Source organism: Sus scrofa, chromosome 12 (genome assembly GCF_054392235.1).
Source record: "Sus scrofa isolate SSC_HxYL_T2T_F1_AM1 chromosome 12, Sscrofa_HxYL_maternal_Yorkshire_Landrace_v2.0, whole genome shotgun sequence".
In the NCBI taxonomy this organism is placed as follows: Eukaryota; Metazoa; Chordata; class Mammalia; order Artiodactyla; family Suidae; genus Sus; species Sus scrofa.
Window position 1 is genome coordinate 1,880,090 of NC_139394.1, and position 26,773 is coordinate 1,906,862.

The following is a 26,773-nucleotide window of genomic DNA, read 5'->3' on the forward strand; positions in this document are numbered from 1 at the left end:
AGGCTTTTCGTTGTTCAAGAGAAATCCCACTCTCCAGCCTGGCCAACCCTGGGGCCGTCCAGCGACACGGCCGCGGTCAGCGAAGGTGCTGAGAGGGGTCCCTGGGACCCACACGCAGGTCCAACCGGGGTGCCGCCGCCGGGGCCCCAAGAGGAAAGCCCCTGGTCCCGGCCCGAGCCTGGGGGACCACTCACCAGCGCAGGGCGATTTTGATGGGGGTGGTGAGGCACGAGGTGAACAGGTCGGCCGGGAGGTCAGGGATCATGGGCAGGAGCTCGTGGGCCTCGCAGGCTGCCAGCTGAATGCAGTTCTTCATGGACGGGGGCAAGGGCATCTGGGCCAGTGGGTGGTTGGGGTTGATAGCGGCCACCTGCAGGGACAGGAAGGGAGAGGGCGGCTTAGCAATTGGCACAACCAGAGAGCAAGCCCGAGACGGGATGCGAAGGCAGGACCCGGCCCCCGGGCTGGAAGCTGGGGCTCCAGCCGCCGAAGGCTCTCCCGGGACGAGCGCCCGCTCTCAGGACGAGGTCCCTCGGACACCCTCGCGGCCAGTCTCTGGCCAGTGTTCTCCACAGTTTTCCCGCGTGACTCTCGGACTACACAGCGTCTAGAGGCATTTCCCTCCCTGCCTCTGGTGGCGTCCTTAACCTGGCATGACCCTGCTGTGGTGTGTGTCTGGGGACACAGACACATGCTGCAGGACGTGGACACGGGCGCCACCGAAATGCTGGCGGCCCATCGGAGCCTGAGCAGCCTGCAGGCCCATCGCGGGAGGAAGAGCCAGCCACGGACGCAGCGGGCTGGGCGCCCAGGGTGGCTCAGGGTAATTTTGTTTCTCCTATGCGTCTCTCATTTCCGACTAGGAACCATGAGGTTTGGGGTTTGATCCCTGGCCTCGCTCAGTGGGTTAAGGACCGGGCGTTGCCGGGAGCTGTGGTGTCGGTCACAGACACGGCTCGGATCCCTCGTTGCTGTGGCTCTGGTGTAGGCTGGCAACGACAGGTCCGATTCTACCCCTCGTCTAGGAACCTCCATATGCCACGGGTGTGGCCCTGAAAAGAAGAGAAGAAAAATAAAACAAGTGTCAATCTCTTGAAAAAAAACAAAACAAAACAAAAAAAAAAACAGGGCAAAGCATTCAAAAGTTAACGAAAAAAATCTCAGGACTTTCAGATACAAGCCTTCACCAAGGTCATGGTACGGGAGGTGGGTCCTGACCCGAGAGCCGTTTTTCCATCCCATCTGGCCCCTCCTGGGTCCACGCCACGCACTGCGCCACTAACACAAGTGGACTGCGGGGTTCTTTCCGAAGAGCAGCCTCCGGGGCGCTGCGTGAGCTGCACAGACACAAAGCTGCGCACTCACAAACCCCCAACGCGGCACACGCCAGGCCACGCCGTCGTCAGCGCTCCTGACGCGACCTTGTCCTGGCTCTCAAATAAACACTGTCCTTCCACTAAGAACCCAGAGCCCACGGCAGGGAGGGAAACCCGGGTACAAATCAAATGGGGGTGCACTCAAGGATCAACACCAGGGAAACTGTAATGAGCCCTGTGATTTCTAGAGGCATTTTTTCCCTGTGGTAAAATGCATGTAATGTGAGCCGGCCGCCTTCGCCGTTCAATTTGTCTGGTCCGGGGCATCAGGCGCCTTCACACGGCGCAGCTGTCGCCAGAGTGGGCTTTCAGAGCACAGAGAAAGGGAAGACAGAACCACGTGTAATCCTCTCCCCGGCTCCCGCTTCGCGAGCTAAAATAGCACGGCGGCGCGGCAGCCTGCCCCGCACAGGAACTGCGTTTCCAGGTCTGCGGTGACAGCCGCGAGGAAGGATGACGGCCTGGCCGCCGGCGGCCCGCGGCGCAGGGGTCCTGAGTCACCGGCGGGGGAGCGCGGAGGCGGCAGATGTGTCAGAGGCAGCCGGGGAGCCGCTCCCTCGCGGGAAGCAGCCAGGCTCCGAGGGAGGCCGGGACCCCGGGGAGCGGGCAGGGCCAAGCCCCGGAGAGTGAAAGGAGCCGTCTCAGGAGCAGCACTGCCGCTGGCCCGGGCCTGGCAGGGACCGAGACGGGGCGGGAGGGCACAGCCGTCTACCGACACCCGGACGCGACACTGTCAAGTGCTCGTGTGGGTGACGGGTTACGACTTCTCTGCTTAAGATCTGCTTCCACCGTAAATTTACTTCCCGAGAACCGAACAGCAGGTCCTCCGGCCACGGCCCCCAGATGCTGCAGGCCCCCATGGGGAGGCAGGTTCAAGGGGACGGTCCCTGGGTGTCAGGTCACTGCCCTTCCTTTGCGGGGCTGTCAGGCAGCGAGACCACAGGTGCGCTGTGCCAGGCCTGCCTTGGGCTGCCCTCCAGGTCCGCCAGCATTGGGTTAGGGTTGGGGGAAGGGCCTGGGGCACAGAAGGGACAAAGGGGACAGGGAGACGCAGAAACGTCTTTATCCCAAATAAGTCTCCTAGAGCCCAAATTTCCCAATTCAAAACGGTCGCTGATAGAAGACTTGAACTCCTAAACCCGCCCCTGCAGGTGCTGCTGGGCCGAGGAGCGGAAAGCACTCCGTGCGGCTGCAGAGGATCTGAAGTGGGGAACACAGTCCCTCGCACTCACGTGGGACTCTTGTCACACAGGGCACCCAGAAGGCAGGTGATAGCTCTGCGCTGGGGTTAATTAGCATCAGAAACATTTCTTTAAAAATAACATTAAGACAAAGGATTCCAGCAGTTCATTCTCTAAGCTGCTAACGTGGGAATAAAACCAACCCAAATTCTTTTAACGGATGAGCTCTTTCCCATGCGCTGCTGTTTCGTTTTTAATCTAAGATTCTGGCCTTGTGATTGAAATTGTCTTTGCAAACAGCCTGCGTCTAACTACTGGTGACTCACAGAGCTTTACAGAGGCCCCGGCGCAGCAGGGGGCAGGTCCAGCAGGGAGCAGCACCCACCCCAGAGGGCACACGCAGACGCCTGTTACCCGAAGGGGCTTCTCCTGGGAGCCTAGAGGCTGAACGCCAGGGAAACTCTGATCTTTGAAAGCTCACTAGGGGAGTTCCCGGGCAGCTCAGTTGATTATGAAGCTAGTGGGGTCACTGCAGTGGGAATAAAACCATGCCTGGCCTGGGAACCTCTGCATGCTGCAGGAAAGGAAAAAAAAAATTTAATTAAAAAAAATAAAAGCTCACTAGAGCTTTCTGGAGGATTGGGAAAGATCCAGAAAAACTTCAGACGTGATACACAGCAACCAGATCCAAGAAAGACATCTGCTTCCTCTTCCACACGTGCGGAAAACCAGCGTTCGCACCGCGAGCTCCCAGGAAGGCCGGCCAGCAGCTCCCACAGGGCCCCCGGAGCACCCGCTCCAGAAGCACCGCGTGCGGGTGGGGCCGGGGGAGGGCGCCTGCACCTCGCTTTTTCTAAATAAAACTCTGACATCGAGCTGCTTCTTTTCTCTGTACACATGGAAGAGACATCTTGATAAAGAGAGGAAGGCCCTGATAACTTCAGGAGGCTTTAACAAGTGGCGTTCTGAAAATAACATCTACCTGGTAACAATTCCAGTTCCAGCTTACGGCAATTTGTATTCTCCACTCAACACCACCCACTTACAATGGACATTTTTGCCAAGTTCAGAGACTGAGATCTGGAAGCAATCGGGTATTGCTAACCCAGCTCATTTCCCAGATACTAATGGGTCATCTGTCATGCGACAGATGCTGAGCGAAAAACAGCAGATACCAAGTGGAAGCAGTAATTGGGGGAGGGGTTCTTTCTTTTTTTTCTTTTTTTTTGGTCTTGCCCCGTGGCATGCAGAAGTTCCCGTGCCAGGGATCAAACCTGCGTCCCAACAGAGCCACAGCAGCAATAACTCGGATCCTTAACCTGCTGAGCCTCCAGGGACGCTGGTGATTTTTAAATATGTAATTTATATATTCTGTATATATCAAATATTACATAGCAACTTAAAAACAAGTGGCACCTATTGCTGGGAAGTATGAAATCCAGGCCAAGAGAACAGCAGGAGGTGCCTTTGTTGGAGGAAGACGTTTAATGATAGAGAACCCCCAGCGGTGCCCCCACAGGACAGCCAGAGAGCTGGCCTCACGCAGCAGTCTGTGACAACTACGCTCAGTCACCTCCGTGGACCGTTCCCTGTTCTAAAGCCACATAATCGCTGGCAACTGAACAATGTCTAAAATGCTCCAGAACCACTCTAGAGCTCAGTGAAGACGCGGAAGGAAATGTTATAACACAGTTCTGCTCCCCGATTACTGTTCACCAGCAGTGAAAGGAACAGACGCTCAGAAACCCTGCGATCCTTCACAGCAGGAGAGAACTTCCATCTGGGGGCGACTGTGAGTAACGCTGCCGTGAACCTGTGCACACGTTTGGGGTGGACACTGTTTCAGGTCTCCTGGGCATCAACCTGGCAGTGGAGCTCAAGGTGGACACCCGAGGCGCCGCCAGACTGCTTTCCGGGCGCCTCACACGCCCGCCCACCGCGTGTGAGCGATGGTCGCAATTCCTCCCCATCCCGGCCGGACTTGTCATCACCCCGGCGGCTGCCATCCTAGCGGATGTGGGTGGGCTCACTGCAGGTGTGATCTGTGTCCCTCGTGACTGATGGTGTCCTTTTCCTGCCTTACTGTGTGGCCAGAACTCCTGGCACGACGCGGAGTAAGAATGCGGAGAATGCACATCCTTGCCCTGCTCCCCACCTTGGCGGGAAAACGTGAACGTTACCCTTGAGCATGACTGCTGACAACTGTAGGTTTACAGGTGCCCTTTATCAAGCGGAAGAAGCCCCCTCTACCCTTTGTTTCCTAAGGGTTGGTTTGATTGATTATTTGATTGATTGTCTTTTTACGGCCGCACCTGCAGCATATGAAGGTTCCCAGGCTAGGGGTCGAATCAGAGCTACAGCTGCCGGCCTCCACCACAGCTCAGCAACACCACACCCGAGCCGCCTCTGCGACCTACACCACAGCTCTCGGCAACGCCGGATCCTCAACCCCCTGAGCGGGGCCGGGGATGGAACCTGCATCATCATGGATACTAGTCACGTTTGTTGTCGCTGAGCCACGGCGGGACTCCCACTTAATTCCCTTTTTTTTTTTGGTCTTTCTTAGGGCTGCACCCACAGCATATGGAGGTTCCCAGACTAGGGGTCAAACCAGAGCTGTAGCCGCCGGCCTACGCCAGAGCCACAGCAACGCGGGATCCGAGCCGTGTCTGCAACCTACACCACAGCTCATGGCAAGACTGGATCCTTAACCCACTGAGTGAGGTCAGGGATCGAACCCTTGACTTCATGGTTCCTAGTCGGATTCGTTAACCACTGAGTCATGACGGGAACTCCCCACATATTTACTTTTAATTCGTGAAAGAATGTTGAATTTTGTTAAAAACTCTTTCTGGTGTCGACGGATACGATTCCATGACTCTCTTCTTCATTAGTTTGATGAATGACGTGACTCTCTTTCTGGATTTGCTACAGCTGATGTGCTATTATTTCGTTGAGGACTTTTGACTCTAAATTGGTGACAGAGGTCGACAGCTTTTTGCTTTGTAAGGTAGATCCACTTTGGCGTCAGGATGATAATGACCTCATAAAGTGAAATGGGGAGTATTTCCTCCCTGTTCTTTCCTGGAAGAGACTGTGGAAAATTGGTATTCTTTAGCTATCTGGTAGAATTCTCTAGCGAAACTGTCTGGGCCTGGAGATTCCCTTTCCAGGAACTTTAAAATAGTAAATTCATTTTCCCAAATCCTCATATTACCTGTTTCGTTTTGGGTAGATTGGGTGGTTTGTGGTTTTAGAGGAACTGGTCCGTTTCTTTGAAGTTGTCAAATTCATGAACGCAAAGTCGTCCCTCACTTTATTCCCTCACTAGTATTTCAACGGCTATAGAATCTGGAATCTTCTTTTTCTCTTTTTTAGGGCCACACCTGTGGGTCATGGGCGTTCCCAGGCTAGGGGGCTAGTGGTCAAGACAGAGCTGCAGCTGCTGGTCAACGCCGCAGCCACAGCCGCGCGGGATCCAGGCTGCGTCTGTGACCGACTCCACAGCTCATGACAACGCCGGATCCCCAGGCCGCTGATGGAGGCCAGGGATCGAGCCCACGTCCTCAGGGACACCAGTCGGGTTTGCAGCTGCTGAGCCACGAGGGAACCCTGAATGGCCTCTCTTTTCTATGTTTGTTAGTAGTCCTGCTACAGCCTTACCTACTTCTCTGATTGTTTCTGAGAATCAGCGTCCTCTTTCATGGATTTTTCTCCGCTCCTTTCTGCTTTCAGTTTCTACAGCTCCTGTTCTGATCATCGCCGTTCTCTCCCGTCTGGCTGCTTGGGGGTTCTGCTGCCCTCCTCTTCCGGTTTCCCGAGGCAGTGGTACAAGGAAGCGGGGCCTTGGGGAGGGATGAACTGTGCGGGTGAAGGCCCCCTGAATGGGATCAGGGCCCTTCTCAAAGCAGCCCGGGGAGCGCCCACTGTGGTCCCGGGAGAGCTGGGACGGGGGGTTGATCCCAGGCCCAGCACAGTGGGTTAAGGATCTGGCTTTGCCACAGCTGCGGCTTAGTTGGCAGCGGCGGCGGCTCGGAACTGATCCCTGGCCCGGGCGTAAGCAAATACAGCGGCCTGAGAGCTCCCTGACCCCTTCCACCGCGTGAGGACGCAGGGAGAAGGCCGGCCCTGAACTAGGAAGAGGCCCTCATCCACCCAGGCTGCGCTGTGATCCCGGGCTGTCCGGCCTCCAGAGCGTAAGGCACACATCTCCTGTTTCGCAGCCTCCCGGTCCGCGGGGTTTTGTCTCCGTGGCGCAAATGGACTGAGACAGACAGGAGCCCGGATCCTTAATTTGATGCCGTCGCCGTTTTCCAGCAGAAGGACCAGTGTTCTAAGCGTCCCTCTCGAGTCTTTAGCTGCACCTCATCAACACTGACGTGCTGTACGTTCCCTCTCATTCACTTAATCCATTTCCTTTCCTTTCCCTTGAGGCCTCTCACCCACCGGTTACGTGGCTGTTTGTCTGAAGTTTCCCCGCTGTCTACCACGGACGTCTCGTTGATTCCACTGCGGTCAAAGAGCATAACGGTGTGATTTCCATTATTACTACTCATTACTTCCCACAGTTGTGACTTCGACCATTATTATGTTATTACTTCCCAACACGCTTGTGACTGGGATTACCTGACAATGCTGAGGTTCCCTGCTTTAGTAGCCGACGGGCGGGGCATGGACACTGGCGTGTTTCGCGGCTGCGGCTGCGGCTGCGGCCTTCCGCAGTGGCCATCAGATCCCTCTAACTGACACCCAGCAGAGAGAACTGTTTCACCCTCTCGGAGGACAGCTTCGTCCTCCGTCTCTGCCTGGCCGCCCCCCTGGCATGCTGCGGAAGCCTTGCTCTCCCGGGGTGAGAGGGACCCTGAGGACACACGCCTTCTCCTTGCATCTGACCTTAGTGTTAAGAAAAGCCACTGGCCCTCGTGCCCCGCCTCTCAAGTGGGCTGGTGCCGTCCCACCTGCCCTTCTCCCCGAGCCTGGCTCTCTGGCCCCCCACTTTAGCGCAGCCGTTTCTCTCGTGGCCGTCAGAAGCACCACGGCCTGTGCCAGGGACCGTTTTTGAGAGCGTATCGGGCCGTTACGCGATGGCCTCCAGCGGATGGAGCAGAGGTCCCCCCGGGCTGGCAGGCCGAGGAGCTGCCGTACCCGCGCCACCGCCCACGCTCTTGGCCCTCACGTGCGGTCCGGGAGAGTAAGCAGTGTTCTGAGACAGACGAGATCTGAAGAAAGGGTTAAACTCTAAGAGCTCAGATAAGCTCCAAGCGATGAGGGCTGCAAACGGTACACCATACTCATGGATTTGGTTAATAATTGTCTTGCTTGTCTTTAAATTCTGGACGACTCATATTCAGTGAAATCACAGCCACGTCTAAGGAGGGAAATTAAAGGCAGTTTACTCACTTGTCTATCTGTTTATCAGACCAAACCTACAAATGTTGCCTGGGCAGCGGGGCTTCCTAAGAGGCGTCCTCAGCAGCTTCGCACAACAGACTTAAACACAGCTGATGAGAGCAAGAGAGGAGATGCTGCCAGATGAGACGCGAGTGTCAGATTAACTGCAAAACCTGTTGTATCCGGTCAGCTGAGAAAGACCTCAGGCTCAGGGAAGTGTTTGTGAAAAAAGAGAATTTGGGTCACACCCCGAACGCTGACTGTATGGATCACACACTCTGCGCGTCGGGGGGTGTCATCGAATGCCACCCCCGGGGAGGGTTCCTGAATCGTTTCTGCAGACAAGTCACCCTTCTGTCACCCAAAGCCTTCAAATGCCAGGACCAGGAGCTGTGAAAGGTGCCAAGAGGAAAGGGCTCACCTTCCCACGCAAACGGCAGGAGGGAGGGTGCCAGTGGCCGAGGCTGGAGACAGCATGGGTGGTTCCAGCGCACCAGCTAACCTGAAGCACCTGCAGCCAGCAGGCATCGCACAGGCAACAGGTGGCAGGTAGTGTCCATTGGCGGAGGTCACCGAAGCTCTGGCCTCCCGACACTGCCCTTCCACCTGGCACGGCCTCCCCTGTCCCAGCTCTCACGGGCACCAGGGGCCCCCACCTCCTGGAGGCAGCGTTCCTCGCCAGCGCCCCTCCGTGGCCTTCGCACTTTCTGGCAAGCACCCCAGGCCGTGGCGCGCCCGCACCAGCCTCCCGCTCCCAGGGCGAGGTTTCTGCTGCTTTTGTTTATAGACGGGCCCCCACCTACTCTCCCGTATATGCTGGAACTGGCAGCATTTCTTCTTAAATCACAAATGTGAGTGTGTGGTGGGCAGAGCGTCAGCTACATTATCAGTTTCTTGCCAAAATTTGAGTTTTTATGGCTTGCTATACATAAAGTAAAAGTTTACAGAGGGGTGAACTTGACCTGCCTTTATTAAAAAGAGGGCACGACACTGACGGAGTGTGTGTAGCAAAGCCGGGGGTGGGGGTGGGGGCAGGCGGGAGGGTGGGGTCACCTGAAGACCCGCCCTCCAGACAGCTCTGCTCCTCTAAGGGCTCCTGCAACTACCCACAGCCACGCCCTCCGGTGAAGCACTGGGCGAGTTCCCTGAAGAGGGTCACAGATGCCTCTGGGGAAAACGGGGGTGCCCGGGGGGCCACGGCTCCCAGGAAGAGAACGGTCCCTGCACTGTGGCCCAGGGCACCTAGTCCAGCCAGTTCCCACCTGCCTTCCCTCCAGCGACAATTCCCACCCACCCACGCACAGCAACACCCCACCCCCCACCCGCCAACCCCAGCAGGTGGTAGGTAGTTCCTGGGCCAGGGATCAAACCCGCACCACAGCTGTGACCAGAGCCACAGCAGCGACGCCAGAGCCTCAAGTCACCGAGCCACAGGAAACGCTGCTTTTCATTCTTAGGAGAGGTGACAAAGAATCACCCTGTCTTCCTCATAAAGGAGAAGAATTCAAATAAACCACGAGAGACAAGGTTATCCTGGAGGAAACGGAGAGAACCTGGAAAAGTAACCATCTTAGAAGAACCCCACAAATTCATGTCATTTAAAAATTAAAGGAGAAAATTACTAAGGTTATCATATAACAGACTTGCCATTTCTCTGCTATTTACCGATGATAACAAGTTGCAGAAGAGAAAGAAAGGGAGACGGGAAGAAAACGATACCGTGAAAGCCAGACAGGGACACGCCGGCGCTCCCTGCAGCGTCAGCCCCGTGGAGCCTGTTCTGGGCGTGAACACCCGGCAGCAGGGCCACGGAGAACGTTCGCAAAGGCGCACACACACTCTGTGTAGCAGCGGCGATCGCGACGCGCACCTCTCCGCAGGGAACCCGAGGACCAACCCGTGGTCACGCGAGGCACAGCCAGGCTTCACCACCGCAGACGTAACCTGGCCCAGGCAGCTGACTCCCAGCCGAGTTCCCTGCAGGTCCGCCCACGCCGTCTACCACGGCAGCCGAGGAGGGGCCGGGACTTCAACATCCGAATCCTCCAGGCCGATGGGGCGCACACTTAATATTCTCTGAAGACACGTGAAGATTCTGATGCCCGACGTTTAAACAGCTGACTCCGGCGTCCCCCCTGTGGCTCGGAGGTAACGAACCTGACTCGTATCAGTATCCATGAGGACGCAGGTTCGATCCCTGGCCTCACTCAGTGGGTTAAGGATCTGGTGTTGCCACGAGCTGTGGTTTAGGTCGCAGATGCGGCTTGGATCCTGCGTTGCTGTGGCTGTGGTGCAGGCCAGCAGCTACAGCTCTGATTGGACCCCTAGCCTGAGAACCTCCATGTGCCAAGGATGTGGCCCTGAAAGGATCATTGAATCACAGCGATGAATACATGAAGCTGACGTGTCATACACCAGCTCAAACACAGGACTCCGAGGTCACTGTGGGTTCGGGACGCTACAGAACCAAGCTTGCTTCTCGCCATGAAAGTAAGTGTCCACCGGACGCGGTGCTGAGCTGCCAGATGGAACTGCCACGGGGAGCCAGCAGGAGTGGCCACACAAGGGGGGGTCTAGGGAGCGTCACCATAAGACACCAGCCGCTCGGAGAAAGCCTCGCCCTGCGCGAACAGAAGGAGAGCACGGAAGGCTGCCCCTGGGGCAACGGCCTGAATCTCCTTAGAAGACGCTCCCCAGAGCGTGCCCACACGGTCATCGTGGTCCCTGAGAGACTCGGCTTCCGTCCCACACCAGCAAGGGCGGCCACGTGCAGACCAAGCCTGCGGGGACACGGATCAGCCGACGGCCTCCGGGAAGGAGAGGCACGCTGGGCCTCCACCAGACACCAGAGCAGCGTCCCGCCTCCACAGAGGGACGGCCTGGGCGGCCCCCGCGGTTCGCTGCGTGTTCGGTGAAGGGGGCACGTGTCCCTGCGTGGGAAATGCCCTCTGGAAGCAGGGCTGAGTACTGAGGCTTATCGAGACCATTTCAACAAGATCTACTTAAGATCTAGTTTCCCCTTCTAGTTACAAAGATTTCATAGCCGAGATACACACTGTCGCGAAGTCTGAATTCTCTTTTTCTCTTTCTCTTCCAACACACATACTATGTCCTGCGGCTATAAGCACCCTTCTCTGGCTTTTGTCGGGGTGGAGGTGGCTGGGCCCCAGGTTCTTGGTCACGGCTACAATAAGGCCACTGGGCAGATTTGCAAGTACAGCTTCTCTACTATCGCAAGAAGCAAGGCTGACATTGTTTAGTGAGAACAGCCTGAAATTCCACACCCAAACTGTCCACAAGAGTGGACAGAACAAAGTCCACGGCACCTGGGCCCAGCACGCAACCCCACCCCACCCTGCTCCCCAACCCTGGGGGAGGGAGGGCGCGTGACCCGGCTCTAGCCGGCGAGGGGCAAGGGAAGGCTGCACCTGCGTCCTGACGAGAGGGACGCGTGGGGTGGCTCGCCCCCCCACCCCCACCCCCGGCCAGCCCGAAGTGAAAGAAGGCGCCGGGGCCGCAGACAGAACAGCAACGGGAGAGGATGCTGGAGGAGAAAGAGTAACAGCAGCCTGGGTCCCCGATGACAGGGCTGAATAATTAAATCATTCGTCTCACGGAGCTTAGTGAAAAAGACAACATCACTCGTCCCGAAGCCAGCAGGGAGGTTTCTCATTACTTACAGCTAAAAGCGCTCCAAATGCGTCGCGCCGAGTCTGAGAAAGACGACTGCCGTGGTCCCTTCTCAGGGCGCTGCTGCTGGCAGGACAGAGAGTGGGGGCAGCGGACTGAGAAGGAGACCGAGCTGGCACCTGGGAAAGAGCGGATGCGCCAGGGGAGCCCTCAGAGAAACCCAGGGTGACGGCTTTGGAGCAGGCCCGTGCAGGGCCGGCAGCTCAAGGAGGCCGTGGAGGCTCTGAGGAGGGCACGCTCCAAGTCTGACGGATGCTCCCTGCAGATCTGGGAAGTGAGGAAATGGTAAAGGCGGAATTCGAGAAGAAGAGGGCACAGCTTCAGGGAAATCGAAGAAACAAACACACACCGACTGACAACGGGCACCAGCGCGCCCTAGCTGGCCATTTAGTGAACGGTACTGACGTGGTCGTTCTCCGGGAGCTGAAGGATGACGTCCATCATTTTTCAGAATCAGCCCCACACACACAGCATGGAGACCGGACGGCGGTCAGAGGCTAGAGAGAATCGTGAAAGCCAGAGGACAGAAGCTGGGACCGGCGAGAGCCAAGAGCGAGCGAAGAACCTCAAACCAGAAGATGGTACCCACTACCGCCGACCCTGCGAAGAAAACCGAAGGACATCACTTCCCGGCGCAGAGGCCACAGAGGATAGGGAAGGAACACAAGCGCAGTGCAGAGACACCGCTAACTGGGGTGGAGACCGGGGGAGGGGGGGACGCAGTGACAACAAAGACGACTTTAAACCGCGGTGCAACATGTCTCTTTACTACCAAAGCTCTATACAATTTCTCCAGTTCTTTAAGCAGAACTTACTAATGGCAGCTCTGTTTCTGGTTTGTAGCAAAAAAGGAAAGGAGTTCCCAATGTGGCTCAGCCAGTTAAGGACCCGACTTTGTCTCTGTCTCTGTGAGGATGCAGGTTTGATCCCGGACCTTGCTCAGTGCATCAAGGACTGGCATTGCCTCGAGCTGCGGTGTAGGTTGCAGACATGGCTTGGATCCCGTGTTGCTGTGGCTGTGGTGTAGGCCGGCACCTGCAACTCCGATTCAACTCCTAGCCTGGGACCTTCCATATGCCATAGGAGCAGCGCTAAAAAAGACAAAACAAACAAACAAACAGAAAGCCCACAGATAACATAAAATGTATGAATCAGGAGGCAGTAGTACAAGCACATAACTTATATTTATGCAGATAGCGCCCAGCTGTGCACACAGCTCAAACAGGTTCCCTGCAGCAGCACAGTTCCGGCCAAGGAGCCATGGGGCCAGCAACAATTTCACGTGCTGCAAACCCTCAGCACTGCTGAGTTTTAAAAGCATGGCATATACTAATTTTAAAAAGAACACTGAAAGCAGAGAGAAGTGAAGACGTGCCTTCACTTCAAATGGCCGAGCGCTGTGACAGGTCACCGAGGCACAGACCTGCCTTTTTCTGCGATGACTCACGCGCTGCTTTCACGAAGGCAGCTTCCGCTTTCCCCCGGCGCCCCCCTGGGATGGAAGTCCGCGGGAGGAACCCTCCGGGCCCGGCACAAGCACCGCGCGACAGAGAATGTGCAAGCGGAGAGGCCGCTCTTAACATTTATGTCACGCGTGTCTGTGCTAATGTTTATTACCTGGAGGCTTTCTGGGCCGGGTAACTAGTTTCTTACATTATATTTAATCATTTTTACTCTCCTTATTTTTAAAACTCTGGCACAAACCATCTTACCTGCCACCTTCTCTCAGTTCCCATGTTATCACCTACCCACCAAAAGTGTTAAAATGTATCATAAATTTACAAAGAATCTGGCCGACTATAGACAGGGAAAGAATTAAAAAAAAAAAAAAAAACCTAGGAGGCCACACAGGATTGCTGTTTCTACAGCAGATTAAAAAAAAAAAAAAAAAAAAAAGACTAACGTGAACATTAAGATATTAGCTGAGAGCCAATTTTATCATTTTAATTTCCGCTGTTTATGCAAAAGAGACCAGCTGAACAATAGCCAATAACAGTAACTGTAATGGAAAAACCATAAGACTTATCTACACTGTAATTAAGAAAAGAATGAAGATAAAAGCCAGAGCTAATTATAAAACATATGGTATAGCTTTGCACTGCCACGCATTTGCCACTTCAAATGACATATTTTTCATTTGCTCTCCTCCATGAGGAATTAGTCAATTAAACACCGCCCCCCCCCCAAAAAAAAAAGATGCATGGAAAACTTTGTGGTTGCACTCAATGAAATGAACAGTTTCTCGGGCTGATTAATCCTTGGCAACACACGGAGAGCACACACAGCCCCGGCAGCGCAGACACGCCACGCGCTGGAGCGCAAACACTGAGCTTCAGGCCTGTGAGAGATACTCGCCTTCTGCTGAGAAGCATGGAGAGGGGCTGTATTAACGTGTTTTAATTAACGAAGGCTGCTATACTGGTCTTGCCTTCACCACCCTGCAGCTCACAAATTGGAGATAAAAATTAGGCAGGATTCTTTGGCATTTTTATTTACATATTTTAAATGTAAGACAGGAAAGATTTCCTCTGCAACATTCATTACTTGAGACGAGGAATGCCAGCTACCCTCCGGTACTTTTGAGTTTTAGCACTCGTCAGATAATCCATCCCTTGAGTAAAATTCGAGGAAGCGCCTAAAATCAAGATAAACATTTAATGACAGAAAATGCAGTCTTCCCCTTCTTTTGTTCTGGAATGCAAAATTAACACCAACAATAATCACGATAATAACGTGTGGTGCTAGGTTCCCTTTTCAAGGATCGAGGGGAAGCCATTTGCCAGTCACTCTGGTGCAATATTCTGCATAAGGGCTTCACTTACAAATACAAAATATGAACTGTATGACACGTTAACTGCTACCAAGGAGAATTTCAAATTTTATTGCTGATTATCTCAGCAATCTCCTCTGATGAAATGTGAACAACATAACAATGCGTTAAAATTGCACAGACCCAAAAGGCTTGACGAAACAGGTACTCAGGGCCGTTTCTCCTCCTACTCGAGACGGTCCTGCACGGCAACCAGGCGGAAAGCAGACCCCTGGCGGCTCAGTACTCTCAGGCTCAGGCTCCTGCGGCCGCCGCAGGGAGGGCTCTTAACTCAAACTGCCTCTTCCGTTCTCTTTGGAACTCGCTGCTTAATTCGAACATCAAATATTAATTAAAACAACCAAGAAAAAGGTCTCTCCGTGATCACAGCACTACACTAGCTCTTCGGTTCTTTAAATGGCATCTGTTTTGGTTTGTTGTATGGATTCAGCTTCGTGGGTTTGGGTTTTTGGAGTTTTTTTGGGAACACAGAAGAAAAAACAAAAAATGCGGCCGATAACCAAGACGCCGGTGGAACTGAAGGCCGTGCACAGATACGGGACCACTTCTCCGAAAATAAACGTGTCTGCTGTGTTTTTACCTCTATCTCGGAGACACAGCCACCGGCACGCGTGCCACTCGATTAACGTCATCGTCTAATTCCAGTTCAGACTGAAAAGGACGCGGGTAAAAGGGGACAGAAAACAAGCCCCAGCGCTGGCGACGAGTCCCTCCCCCGTTCTCGTCCCCAAACCCCGCCCCCGCCCCGGGAAACAGGTCTGCGGCTCAAGGGGCAGCGGCGCGGGCCTCACCTCCAGCTCCTGCTCGCGCTGCAGGGCGAACTGCTTGAAGGACTTGACGATGAGGCCGGCGTTGGAGCAGTCGTAGACGAAGATGGACGGGCTGCCCATCCACGTCTGCAGGTCGTATATGGACAGCGGGATGTACTGCGTGTAGTTCTGCAAGAGAAAACGCAGCGCGTGACTCACGCCTGCGCCTCGAGGAGGCCTGCCCGCCCGCCCGCCCTGTGGCCAACCCCGGCTGCGAGCAAAACGAAGCTCTCGCAGCTGCCCGCACGCGGGCCGTGGGCACAGCTCCGGCCCGGCTTGACCTCCTGGGAACGCGCTCCCCGGCCCCATCTCCCTGGGCAGCCGGACCAGGGCTTCTCCTGCAAAGCCCCGGACATGTGTGCCCCTCACGCCGCTGACCCCGCACCTTCCCCGTCCTGCACACACACACACACACACACACACACACACACACACGCATGCACACGTGCCCTGAAGGGCTGGCCGGGCCCAACCGTGCCCGTCCCCCCGCCCCGCCTTTCAGCTCTGAGCCAGCCCTGCACCTTCCCCATCCTGTGCACGCACACCCACGCCCACGCACGCACGTACACGCACGCACACGCGCCCTGAAGAGCTGGCCGGGCCCAACCGTGCCCGTCCCCCTGCCTGCCTTTCAGCTCCGAGCCGCCCATCAGCCCTGGACCCTCTGGATGACGTAAGTCACACAAGGGGCCCCGGGGATGGGGCCCCGCAATCGTTTTTTGCGTCGCAGAACAGTATCGCATTAACGCCAGTCCGCAGAGTGAACCGTTTTCTGACCCGCGGTGCGGGTCGGCCAGGAACACTGCAGAGACGCCAGGTGAACAAGAGAGGAGGGGTCCTCACCTCGCCAGAGAAGGGACCCGTTTGAAGCCGCTCTCTGCACAGAACCCCAGGCTGGCTGACCTTCCCCGGGGGACACGCCGGCAGGGCCCCATTCTGTGCACCTGCGGTAAAGGTGACCGTGTCTCCTGAATGCTGAGCGCCGAGCCCGCCCCGCGTGCTGCCCGGAGGAAGACGAACCAAGGCAGCAGCGGCCCCACAGAGGCTTCCCGCACACACGTCCCGGCCGGGGGCGCGCGCGGGGGGGGGGGTGGTTTGTGCACAGTGTGCACGTGTGTGTGCACGTGTCTGTGCGCAGACACCTCCATCACGGGGACCCCCCCAAGACACTGGGCATCCCACCTCACGGAACTGCCCCACCGGGTGGCTTGGTCTCCTCACCACGACCCTGGCTCTAAATAAACCCGCCTGCGGAAGAACTCAGAGGGCGAGGGCGGCGGTTCTCCCCTGAGGACTCGATGGCGTCAGCACCCCGTCCAAACACCAGCAGGCGGCTTCTTCAACGGACGGTGACAAGCTGATTCTGAAGTTAGTGCTCAAGGGACATGCGTAAGAACAGCAAAAGTATTTTTTTTAAAGAAAGAACGAGCGGGGCCTTATGCTGCCGGATATTAAATAGACGATATAAATCTACCGTAATTACAGGATGGTGTCGGGGAGGCCAGACGAGGAGAGAACGCCCGGAAGCGGACCCACATGCACAACCGTGATGAAGGTGGTGTTTCAAGTCCGAGAGGAAAGGAGGAACAAGCCGATAGGCTGCTGCAAAATTTAACTAAGCAGCCAGCACTGCCGCCGGAGCGCTCGCGCGCACACACACACCAGGACAGATTGAAAACTAAATACAAAGGAGAAAAAAGATTTTTAGATTCATTTTGCTATGAAAGAGACCTTAAGCACACAAAACCTGGAAAACTGCAACATAAAAATCACATAATTCTGATAGAAACATACCAATGACAAGCAATTGAAGAATAAAGTACGTACAGTGCACGTGAGAGAGGACTCATTTATGTGGGTGTGTGTAAATAAGCTTCTACTGCAGATGAGCAAAGACAAAACAACAACAAACAGTACGCAGCAAGCGAAAGCGTCACACAGGCCGTTTGCAGAAGAGGAACACAAATGGTCAGCCACGTAAGGCGCGCTCTCTCCGTTAACGGCGGGGCTGCCGCTTACCGTGAGGACCACCCGCCCATCTCCCCGTCTCCCTCCAGCAAACTGGAAAGAAAATAAAAGCTGGCGAGCGCCCCGCGTGGACCAGGGTGTCCAGCAGGGCACTGGTTCATCCTTCGCGGGAGGGTCAACCCGGGCAGCTTTCTTTAGACCATGTGGGCGGCTCCGAAATCTCGTAATGTCTGTGCTTTTGACTCCGAGGCGTCTCTTGTCCAGAAACACTCGTGTTGTGTCCACAGGAACGTGCCTGCGGGGAGGCACGGCGCTCTCACTGGTAAAACCCTTCAGTGTCTGTACCCACTGTAGGCGGCTGCCGGTCGGACCCCGGAGCCCCTCTTCGCCAGTGCAGGGTTAGTGGAGCACATGTCCCAGCTCCCTTTGCAGCTACATCTGAGCTCGCAGCTCCATTCTGGCCAATGGGACACGAGCAGAAATGCATTCAAATTACAAGTGCTGCCCATCTGCCCCCGGAGGAAAGGCGGCGTGGCAGGCCACCTTCCACCACGCAGACACGCGCGTGGGGGCCGGCAGAGCTGTGAGGGCCAGGGCAATGCCATGGCCGGCCCAGCAGCCCGCGTGGCCTATCCCAGCCTACCCTGGACCCCTCTCTATCCAGCGGCGGTGCCATTACGTCCACTGGGGAGGCCACGCGGGCCTGCAGAGCCGGGCCCTCTGTACGCAGGGACACGGAAAGGCAGCAGAGGCTGGCCATGATTTCCAAAAGCCACGTCCTAGAACTTCATGTGTAACGTGATTCCACTGTGTGTGCAACGCACACCCCAGCCCTTAAGCCAAACGGGGTGAGGGCTCAGCAGGAAGGTGCTGCGTGAAAGGTCCTGCGCCCGGTGCAGAAAGAACACAGGACCGCGAAGGCTGTTCTCTCTCTGGCTGGGAGGGGCGGGCGGGGGCCGGGGGGGGGGCTGAGAAAGAGCTGAGAAAGTGTGGTATGTGTTCCCTTCACACTTCTGTTCTCTTGGAATCTTTTAGAAATTACTCGTATTTTTTCAAAAAACAAAATGCACGTGACTGCTGGAGGGAGGGAGGAAAGGCTGAGCTCCAGGGCTCCCTAGGCCATCAGCTCTCCACGTCCGCCTGCCTGCAGTTCAACTCACATCTTCTGGACTCAATGGCTCCACATGGCACACGTTCAGGAGAAACCAGCGCTCCTTCCAGTTCCGACCGTGGACCTTTCTGGGCAGCAGCTTCCACTCAGCCCGCGAGCACCAAGGGGGCCAAGGGACACGCTGACAACCGCGGGGCCCCAGAGCCCGTCCTGCTCGGCAGTCACGGTCGTTGCAGAGCTCAGTCCACCACGTGGGGGCGCCAGCGCGGGTCATCAGACAGGCTCCGGGAGGGGACTCCGCCCAACTGTGGGCCAACTGGGTGCCCCGAGCTGGTGTGAGGCTTCACTCCTTCAGCTGAGGTGGCTCTGGCGGGCACGGCCCCGCTGTGGGTCAGGAGGATCTGCACACCTGCCGCCTGAGAACTCAGAACCTGAGCCAGAAGCCGCAGCCACCTGCACGTGGCGTCCTCCCGCGGGCTTGGCGGCAGCCCCTTCTGGAGGTGAGCTTCCTCTGACCCCACGACAGGCACCGCAGGACCCGGGTGGCTGGGGACCCGGGCCCCCGGACGGTGAGGGCGTCTGCTGAGGCCGTTCTCCGAGGACAGCAGGGAGCACGGCTTAGCAGAAGATTCGTCCTCCTCCTAAAGGAACCAGCGGCAGGAGACGGCGGCCAAGCGACAGCAGGTGTGGGGCAGGGGTATGTGGGGACCAAACCCCCCCGGGATAGAAGTCACAAGCCAACTTCTGGTCCCTGAAAGTCCTTAAGGGGGAACATTTACTGGTTTTGTTGATACTTTTTCTTTTCTTATAGTTACACAATTGTTTATCCCATGAGCAGTTCCAAATGAATTTCTTTAAATAATAGAATTTATTGGTTTTGAAAACCTGCGTGTCGCTATCAAATAGATGCCTCGTATTCAAGGTTAGCATACCGTTCATTATTGATTCTGTTGAAAGATGGACCACAAAGGCTTTTAAATGTGCTATGATCACAAGATCTATTTGTGATGTTTTTTAAGAGCAACACTTGTACCCCACCACAGTTGTAATTTGTTACAATTGTTACTTTATCCACATTGAGAAGGCAGCACACACACACCCCGTCTCCGGAAAAAAAGCTGTTAATTTTATCCTAAACTCAACCTATCCAGCATTGTTGGTTTGAGAGCCACAACTAAGACCATCAGTAAAAAAAACCTCCATTTTTTTCTGGAGAAGGGATGGAAAACTCTGGCCGTTTCTCCATGAGAGCTTCAAGGTTTTTAGAAACACTGTTTCCTTGACGCTGAGAGATGAATCCTTCGGTGAGGTCTTTCTTCTCAGACGGCCTGTATTTGGAAACCAGGCCTGGAGGAAGAGCTGGCAAATGAGCGCCCATCAGAACGGCCGGGAGGGCCGGTAACACAGGGCTCTCCGGGCCCCTCCCCAGAAGGGGCGTCTGGTGATCTGCATTCCTCACAAATTCCAAGAACACTGCTGCCCAGGGTGTGGGACCCAGGCTTTGAGGACCGTGGTGTAGACAGTGCCGGTGTGGATGCAAACGGAGGAACTCACTGTCCAGCCCTGGTGTCGCCTGTCCTTCTTATGCGTCGTAAAGAATACTTCCCTTTCTCCATCTATGATTTAAGGGTTTACAGTGATCAGGAAGCATTTGACTAAGACGACACTTAAATAAAAATATCCACTCATCCACGGGTCAACATGTAAGAAGGTTTTTCACTATGGATTCAAATTTATTTTACTGATATAGGGCTATTTAGACTTTCTAGTTCATTTTGGGTAGCTATTGGAAAGGTGCATCTTAGGCATTTTCCGTCTAGTTTATGTTGTTAAATGTATTGGTACAAAATTATTGCTCTTTCCTTACCTTTCCACCGTCTTAGGAGATGTGGCAACATTCCTTTTGGGCCTCAGTGGTTTTGTTTCTGCTTTTTAGTGCCGCACCTATGGCACATGGAAGAGCCCAGGCGAGGGGTCAAATCCGAGGGATCGGAGCGGCGTCTGTGACCTGCACTGAAGCTTCCAGCAGCGTCGGATCCTGAACCTACTGATCCTCACGGACCAAGTTGGGGTCTTAATTAACCCTCTGAACTACAACGGGAACTTCTGTGAGAAAGTTTTCTATTATCAATTTTATCTTCGATTTTAGTATCCGTTTTAACCTATCAATTGCTGCCAGATGGTTATTCAAATACTCGGCTAGAATGATGGACGCGTTTCTCAGGCCCACGGGTCCTGGCGATCCTGCTTCACGCATTCTGAATGCTCACACACTCAAGACCGTTCCTGTCGTTGCGACGACCTGCCCGTCTGACACTGCGACGTGCCGACTTCTTCCGTGGCAACGCCCCTCGTCTCCAAGTCTAGCCTCCCATTAGGACTGCAGCCACTCCGGCTCTCTTACAGCTAGTGCTTCCTGATACATCTTTTTACGTTCAACCTTTATGCGTCTTTGTATTTGAAGGGCATCTCTTGCCGACCGTACCAAGCGTGATCTTGCTTTTTTTTCTTTTTTTTTCTTTTTTGGTCTTTTTGCCATTTCTTGGGCTGCTCCCGCAGCACATGGAGGTTCCCAGGCTAGGGGTCCAATCGGAGCTGTAGCCACCGGCCTACGCCAGAGCCACAGCAACGCGGGAATCCGAGCCACGTCTGTAACCTACGCCACAGCTCACGGCAACGCCGGATCGTTAACCCACTGAGCAAGAGCAGGGACGGAACCCGCAACCTCATGGTTCCTAGGCGGATTCGTTAACCACTGCGCCACGACGGGAACTCCTGGTCTTGCTTTTTATGCCGTCTGATATACACACATGAACACACACAGGAGGTAAATCAGAACGTGGGGCCTTCTGGAGGAACTGGCCTGGACCCACCGTCCCGAGAATGAGAGCACAAGTCACGGGGAGGGAGGGGTACTTACCAAACACGTACCCGCTAGAGGACGTGCAACCAAACGTCTCCCCAAACTGAGGAAGAACACAGGTAACTCCGTTTAAAAATGGGCGAAAGGTATGAACCCCACAAAGGAAAACAGGCAGACAGCAAACGAGCGTGTGAAAAGATTTTCAACATCACGTGTCATCAAGGAAGTGCAAATTAAAACAGTGAGCTGCCGCCACGCGCCTAGTTAGAATGGCTCGGCTCCCAGACCCCAGCAACCACAGGCTCAGGAGGGCGGGGAGCAACAGGGACACAGGGACTCTCATCTGTCGCGGGTGGGGGTGCAAATGACGCAGCCACCGTCAGCCGGAGCTCGGCAGTTTCTTAGACAGCTACCCGGCCGGCCCGTCCAGCATCGGCTCTCCTAGGCACTTAGGCAAACGAGGAGAAACCACGTGTCCGTACGAAACATGCACACGAAAGTTCAGAACCACTTTACTCACAACTGCCCAAACCGGAAGCAAGCAGGGTGCCCCTCGGGAGCGGAACGTCCAAATAACGTCCAAATGATTTTCAGCATAAAAAATGAACGATCAAGCCATGAAAAGACACGAAGGAACCTCGCGTGCACATTCCTAATTGGAAAAAGCTGGTGTGAAAGCACTACAAACTCCATGAGTCCAACTACATGACATTTTGGAAGAGGTAAAACTGCAGAGATAGTTGAAACAGGAGCAGTTGCCAGGGCTTGGGAGATACAGGTGGAACACAGGAATTTTAGGGCTGCGGCAATGGCAGATACAAGATATCCTGTATTGGGCGAAGCCCACAGAACTGTACCACCCAAAGAAGGAACCCTCCTGTAAACTACGGAGTCTAGCTGGTCGTAACTGATCAACACTGGGTGACTGAGTGCCACACATGCATCGCCCCACAGCAAGACGTTAACGACAGGAGAAGCTGAGGGCCAGGCAGGGAGCAAGGATACAGGCGGCCCTCCAACAAGGCGGGTTTGAACGGTGCAGGCTACTCATAAGGGGATTTTTTCACCAAATACACGCAGGACTACACACTCCTCTGCTGGTTTAATCTGGGGATTTGGAACTCTGAACATACAGGGCCAACTACGTGACTCGAGCATCCATGGATTTGGGGGTCCACGGAGGGACGTGGAACCTGTCCCCCAGGGATACTGAGAGACAACTGTATATGGAAACTCCATACTTTAAAAATTCTTTTCTATAAAGTCTGTGTAAAAATAAATAAATAAAGCCTTTTTTTTTAAAAATTTTAAAACGACAGACATATAACTGCAATAACTCACTACAGGAAGAGAGTAAAATAACTTCACTAAAAAAAAATGCCCATGTCTATGGTGTCCGTGAGGACACGGGCTCGAGCCCTGGTCTCGCTCGTGGATTAAGGGTCTGGCGTTGCTGTGAGCTGGGGTGTGGGTGGCAGGTGCCGCTGAGCTCTGGTGCTGCTGGGGTTGTGGTGGAGGCTGGCAGCTGCGTGTTTCTACAAGAAACACGGAATTGACAAAGACATACCGAGTTATCCCACAAGGGAGGGTAGACTTAACATCTGAACATCATACATCATCGACTGCGTTTCCACTTTAAAGGAGGAAAATCACACACACACACACACACACACACACACACACACACACACACACACACACACACAGCGGTTTGGGAGACTATAACATCCGGAATTCCCGCAGTGACACAGTGGGTTAAGAGTCTGGCAGTGCTGCAGCTGTGGTGTAGGTTGCAGCTGCAGCTTGGATTTGATCCCTGGCCTGGGAACGTCCATGTGCATGAGTGTGGCTCGAAAAGAACGGAAAAAAAAGGGCAACATCTATTCATGATTTTGAAAAATGAACTCGGAGTGGAAAGGAACTTTTTAATCCAGTAAAAGGGGGTTTCTTATTTTTCACTCTCTTGGCAAACACTTTTCGCACCCATTGTACAGTGACACATAGGCAGCAAACCCTTGGAAAGGACACAAAGACACCCAGGCGCCGCCTCCCTCCTGGAGGCGCTGGCCGGCAGAGTAAGACACAAGGACAGCACAGCAAGACGGGAGGGAAAAGCCAAGAAGGAAAACTGTCACCTCTGCAGACACGGAGTCTCTCAGCACAATCTTAAGATACGCGCAACTCTCGAGCACCAGCGAGCAAGAGCACCAGCACCAGCAGACGTGAAGTAAACGTGCAGACGCCACCTGCCCTGCCGTGCACCCCGGCAAACTCAGCAGACACAGTTTTATAAGAAGCGGTTTGAACAGCACCAGAGACATCCAGTAAGTAGGAATGCCTCCAGCAAATGGCAGAAACCTTTGTGAAATGATAAAAAAAAAAAAAAAGCCTTGTTTGGAAGACGGCTCGATAACACAAAGACAATGAGTCTCCTCCCATCAAGTCACTGACGGGCAGGGTGACTCAGTATTTTCATGGATGAAAGGTGAAACTCGCCTTCCCAGATACTGAGAATCACTGAAAACCTACACTCGTTGAAATGGTTTGCGGACCCAGAGGCAGACCCAGGGACCGGGACAGGGAGCTCAGAAACGCAGATCGAGTCCAAAGCTCGCAGGAAGTGGTGATGGGATCCATTTGAAAAAAGAAAAAAGAAGGTGAACCCTAACCTAACAGTATGTACAAAAATAAGTGTCAGGTAGATGGAAAATTCCTACATTAACGGAGAAAAATACACTTTTGAAAGAACAGTGGCATGCTTTATCAACTCAGCACATGGCAAGTCTTCTCAAACGAGACATGAAACGCACACCCCCTAAGGGAAGCCTGAGCAGGTGGCCACGTCGGAATCAAGACTTCTGTCCCCTGAGGGCCCACGAGAACAGAAGCAGACAGACAGAGAAACCAAGCCAAAAATGTAGGGACACACGCAATTCACAAAATGATAAAGGGTCACGGTCCAGAAGAGGAGGAATTCCTTCAAATAAATAAGAAAAAGACACAAAACAGAGAAGAAATGGTGCTGCGAGAAGAGCGCGCAGCCCGCCTGCAAGCCAGGTGCCCCTGCCCGCTGTCAAGGAGCCTGGATCATGGCCACGACCAGTGGAGACAAGAGTCCTTCGTTGAGGACATGGGGACAGAAGGCTGCGGGCAGCGGGACAGGACAAAGCGGGGAGGAGGACAGATCCCAGAGCCTGACTCAGCAGGCCCGATGCCAATCTCGTCAACTCAAAACACCCTGCCCTGCGTGTCTGCAGATGCCCCGAGGGTGGGGAAGCAAGGTCAGACCAGAGCTCAAGGGGCCGACACCTGCGGGGAGGCAGGCCCTGCAGGCTCATCTCTCACTGGCTGAGGGACGGCTGGCGCTCGGCTACATCATGTTTCCTTTCATTCCACTTCTTTTATAATCACAGGCTTGAACCGTAACAATACAATAATTAATAAAAATGATTACAATAAAGTTGGTATCTCGGCCTTCACAAGGAAGGGAAGGCACTCCCCCTAAGGGAGGAGCAGGGTCTGGGCCCCGGCGGCCCGCCTGCCCCCTGCTGGCCACCGGGGGGAGTGACCCACCCGGAGAGCAGGCTGTGGGGAGGCTGCCGGGTACATTAACCCAACACAGCACGAGGAAGGGGCCCCTGCGATGAGGGGAAGAGGGCCAGGAAGGTTTACTGCCTGGCCACGCTCCAGAGCTGATACGGGATGGGGCTGAACGTGGAAGTCAACTTGGCCCAGTCCCCACCCTGTCCACATGCCCCGCCGCGTAAGCTGCGGCCCCCTTCTCGGGGAGTGTGCCCAGAGCCCGAGGCCTGCTGCACTGGGGGGCCCAGGATGGGGGGGGAGAAGGGGTGTCGCCCCCTGACTCCCATCTCCGGTCTTTTGATGAAGGAACAGCAGGAGGCCAGCTCCGTGGACCCTGGAGAAAGCAGAGCCGAGGGCCCATCTGCGGCCGTGCCTGGTACCAGCTCTGCGGAGTCCTCACGCCAGTTCCCCTTCTAGGAACGTGACTAACTCTCCGAGCAGAGTCTACCGAATTGAGGAAACTGCAAGGCTGACGTTCTGGAGGTCTTTCCTCGAGAACTGCAAACAACTCACATCCTCACAGAGGAGAAAATAAACCCCATATGCCAGGCCTCACAACTTCCTAGACAGCCATTTCGTTCACGTGTTTTGCAAAAGAAACAACTCCTTGTGCCTCTTTCTATTCCTACCACCGGAGCATAAAGGACCCCAAGCTTCCCGCCCGATGACCGGCCCACGTCCCTGTTCGGCCTCCCTGCATCGGGGTTTGCGGAGACGGCTGAGACACCAACAGCTGGATAGAGGCTGCAGGGAGCGGGCCTGCAGCCAGGCCTTCTCGCAGCAGCAGGAGGGAGCCGGGCCCGGGGCCCGCCCACCTTGTTGAAGACCCAGATCTCGCCGTTGACCGTGGGCCTGGGCACCCCGTGGCCGTTGTAGTGGAAGAGGACCCGCTCCTCCTTGGCGTTCCGCCGCAAGGACGTGCAAAGCTTCTTCACTTCATCCACGGTCGGATCGAGGCTCTGCTTGTACCGGGCCTGTTGGAGGAGAAACAAATGGAGACACTTACGGTGGAGTCATGCGGACAGCAGGAGCCGAAAGTCCGGCCTTAGCTCGAGTTGGCACGAACAGGACTCTGGACAAGGGACCTCGCGCTCCTCCACCTCCAAACTGGGACGAGGCCCGCGTCACAGGGGGACGCGGACGCTCACGTCTGCAGCGCGCGCTACTGAGGACGACGACGGCGACATCGCAGGAGAGAGACAAGCGTGCCTGCCACGTGGTAACGCGAAGCAGAAGGGAGTGCCCCCGTGATGGCAAAAGTACTTCTCCAAAGCCCTGGCTCTGCCTGGGAAGCCTCTGGAACACGGAAGAGAGGAAGTAGGACACTGCAACGTACGGGCCGCAGGGAGGGCGGTTCAAAGAGACGGCACGGGGAGGAGGCAGCGGCCCCCTCCTGCCCGGTCCCCTTGGCCCTGCTCGGCCCTCCCACCACTCCCGCCGCGAGGCTCGGGAGGGGAACACAGAACCCAGCAGCCCTCAGACGCATACGAACCACAGGCTGCGAGGAGCCCCCACTCTCAAAGCGACAGCGAAGACTCGGCTTAGGAAACGCACAAAACTCAGACCAGGCAGTTTCAGGAAACGCTCCTGGAAAACAGAGCAGGAGGCCTGAGCAGAGGCGAGGCTCCCCGTCTGGTAGGACGCGGCCGCATCCTTGACATCGGCTCGCCCCGGGCTGACCGACGACGGCCAACGCTCCTTCCCGAGAAACACAGCCGGACCAGCTCCGTCCTGGAGTCGGACAGGCCGCTGCTGAAGCTGATGTGGGAAGTGAACGAGGCCCTCGAAGGCGAGGCCTGGGTCGGGCCAGAGACGCCAGCACGCCAGGGGGCTGCTAGCCAGAGTCCAGAATTCGGTCCAAACACACGCTTTCTGGCCTTCCGGGGACAGCGCCAGCACGCGGCGACCTGCAGGAAGACGCCGCTGATGCTTCAGAAGAGTGTGGAGGTGGCGGCGGAGGACGCGGGAGCAC

The 26,773-nt window shown here is 55.2% G+C and overlaps 1 protein-coding gene and 1 long non-coding RNA gene across 49 annotated transcripts in view; both read right to left on the minus strand.

Annotated features, from left to right (window-relative positions):
- Positions 1-26,773, minus strand: part of RPTOR (regulatory associated protein of MTOR complex 1) — a 309,620-nt gene that overhangs the window by 128,820 nt on the left and 154,027 nt on the right. For 35 of the 48 annotated variants that reach the window (XR_014820511.1, XM_084983236.1, XM_084983244.1 and 32 more), the window contains 3 exons: positions 25,617-25,775; positions 15,260-15,406; positions 195-370 (listed from right to left, as the gene is read on the minus strand). Coding sequence is in view for 47 of the 48 variants with exons in the window: in XM_084983236.1 (XP_084839362.1) it covers positions 195-370; positions 15,260-15,406; positions 25,617-25,775 (482 nt within the window). In the remaining variant the exon portion in view is untranslated. The remainder of the gene's footprint in view (positions 1-194; positions 371-15,259; positions 15,407-25,616; positions 25,776-26,773) is intronic. The other 13 variants (XM_084983256.1, XM_084983253.1, XM_084983227.1 and 10 more) reach the window with 2 other exon arrangements.
- On the minus strand, positions 14,104-14,691 carry LOC146397973 (uncharacterized). The gene is made up of 2 exons (XR_014820597.1): positions 14,592-14,691; positions 14,104-14,273 (listed from the first exon to the last, which is right to left on the minus strand). It is a non-coding gene; the product is annotated as an uncharacterized LOC146397973 (long non-coding RNA).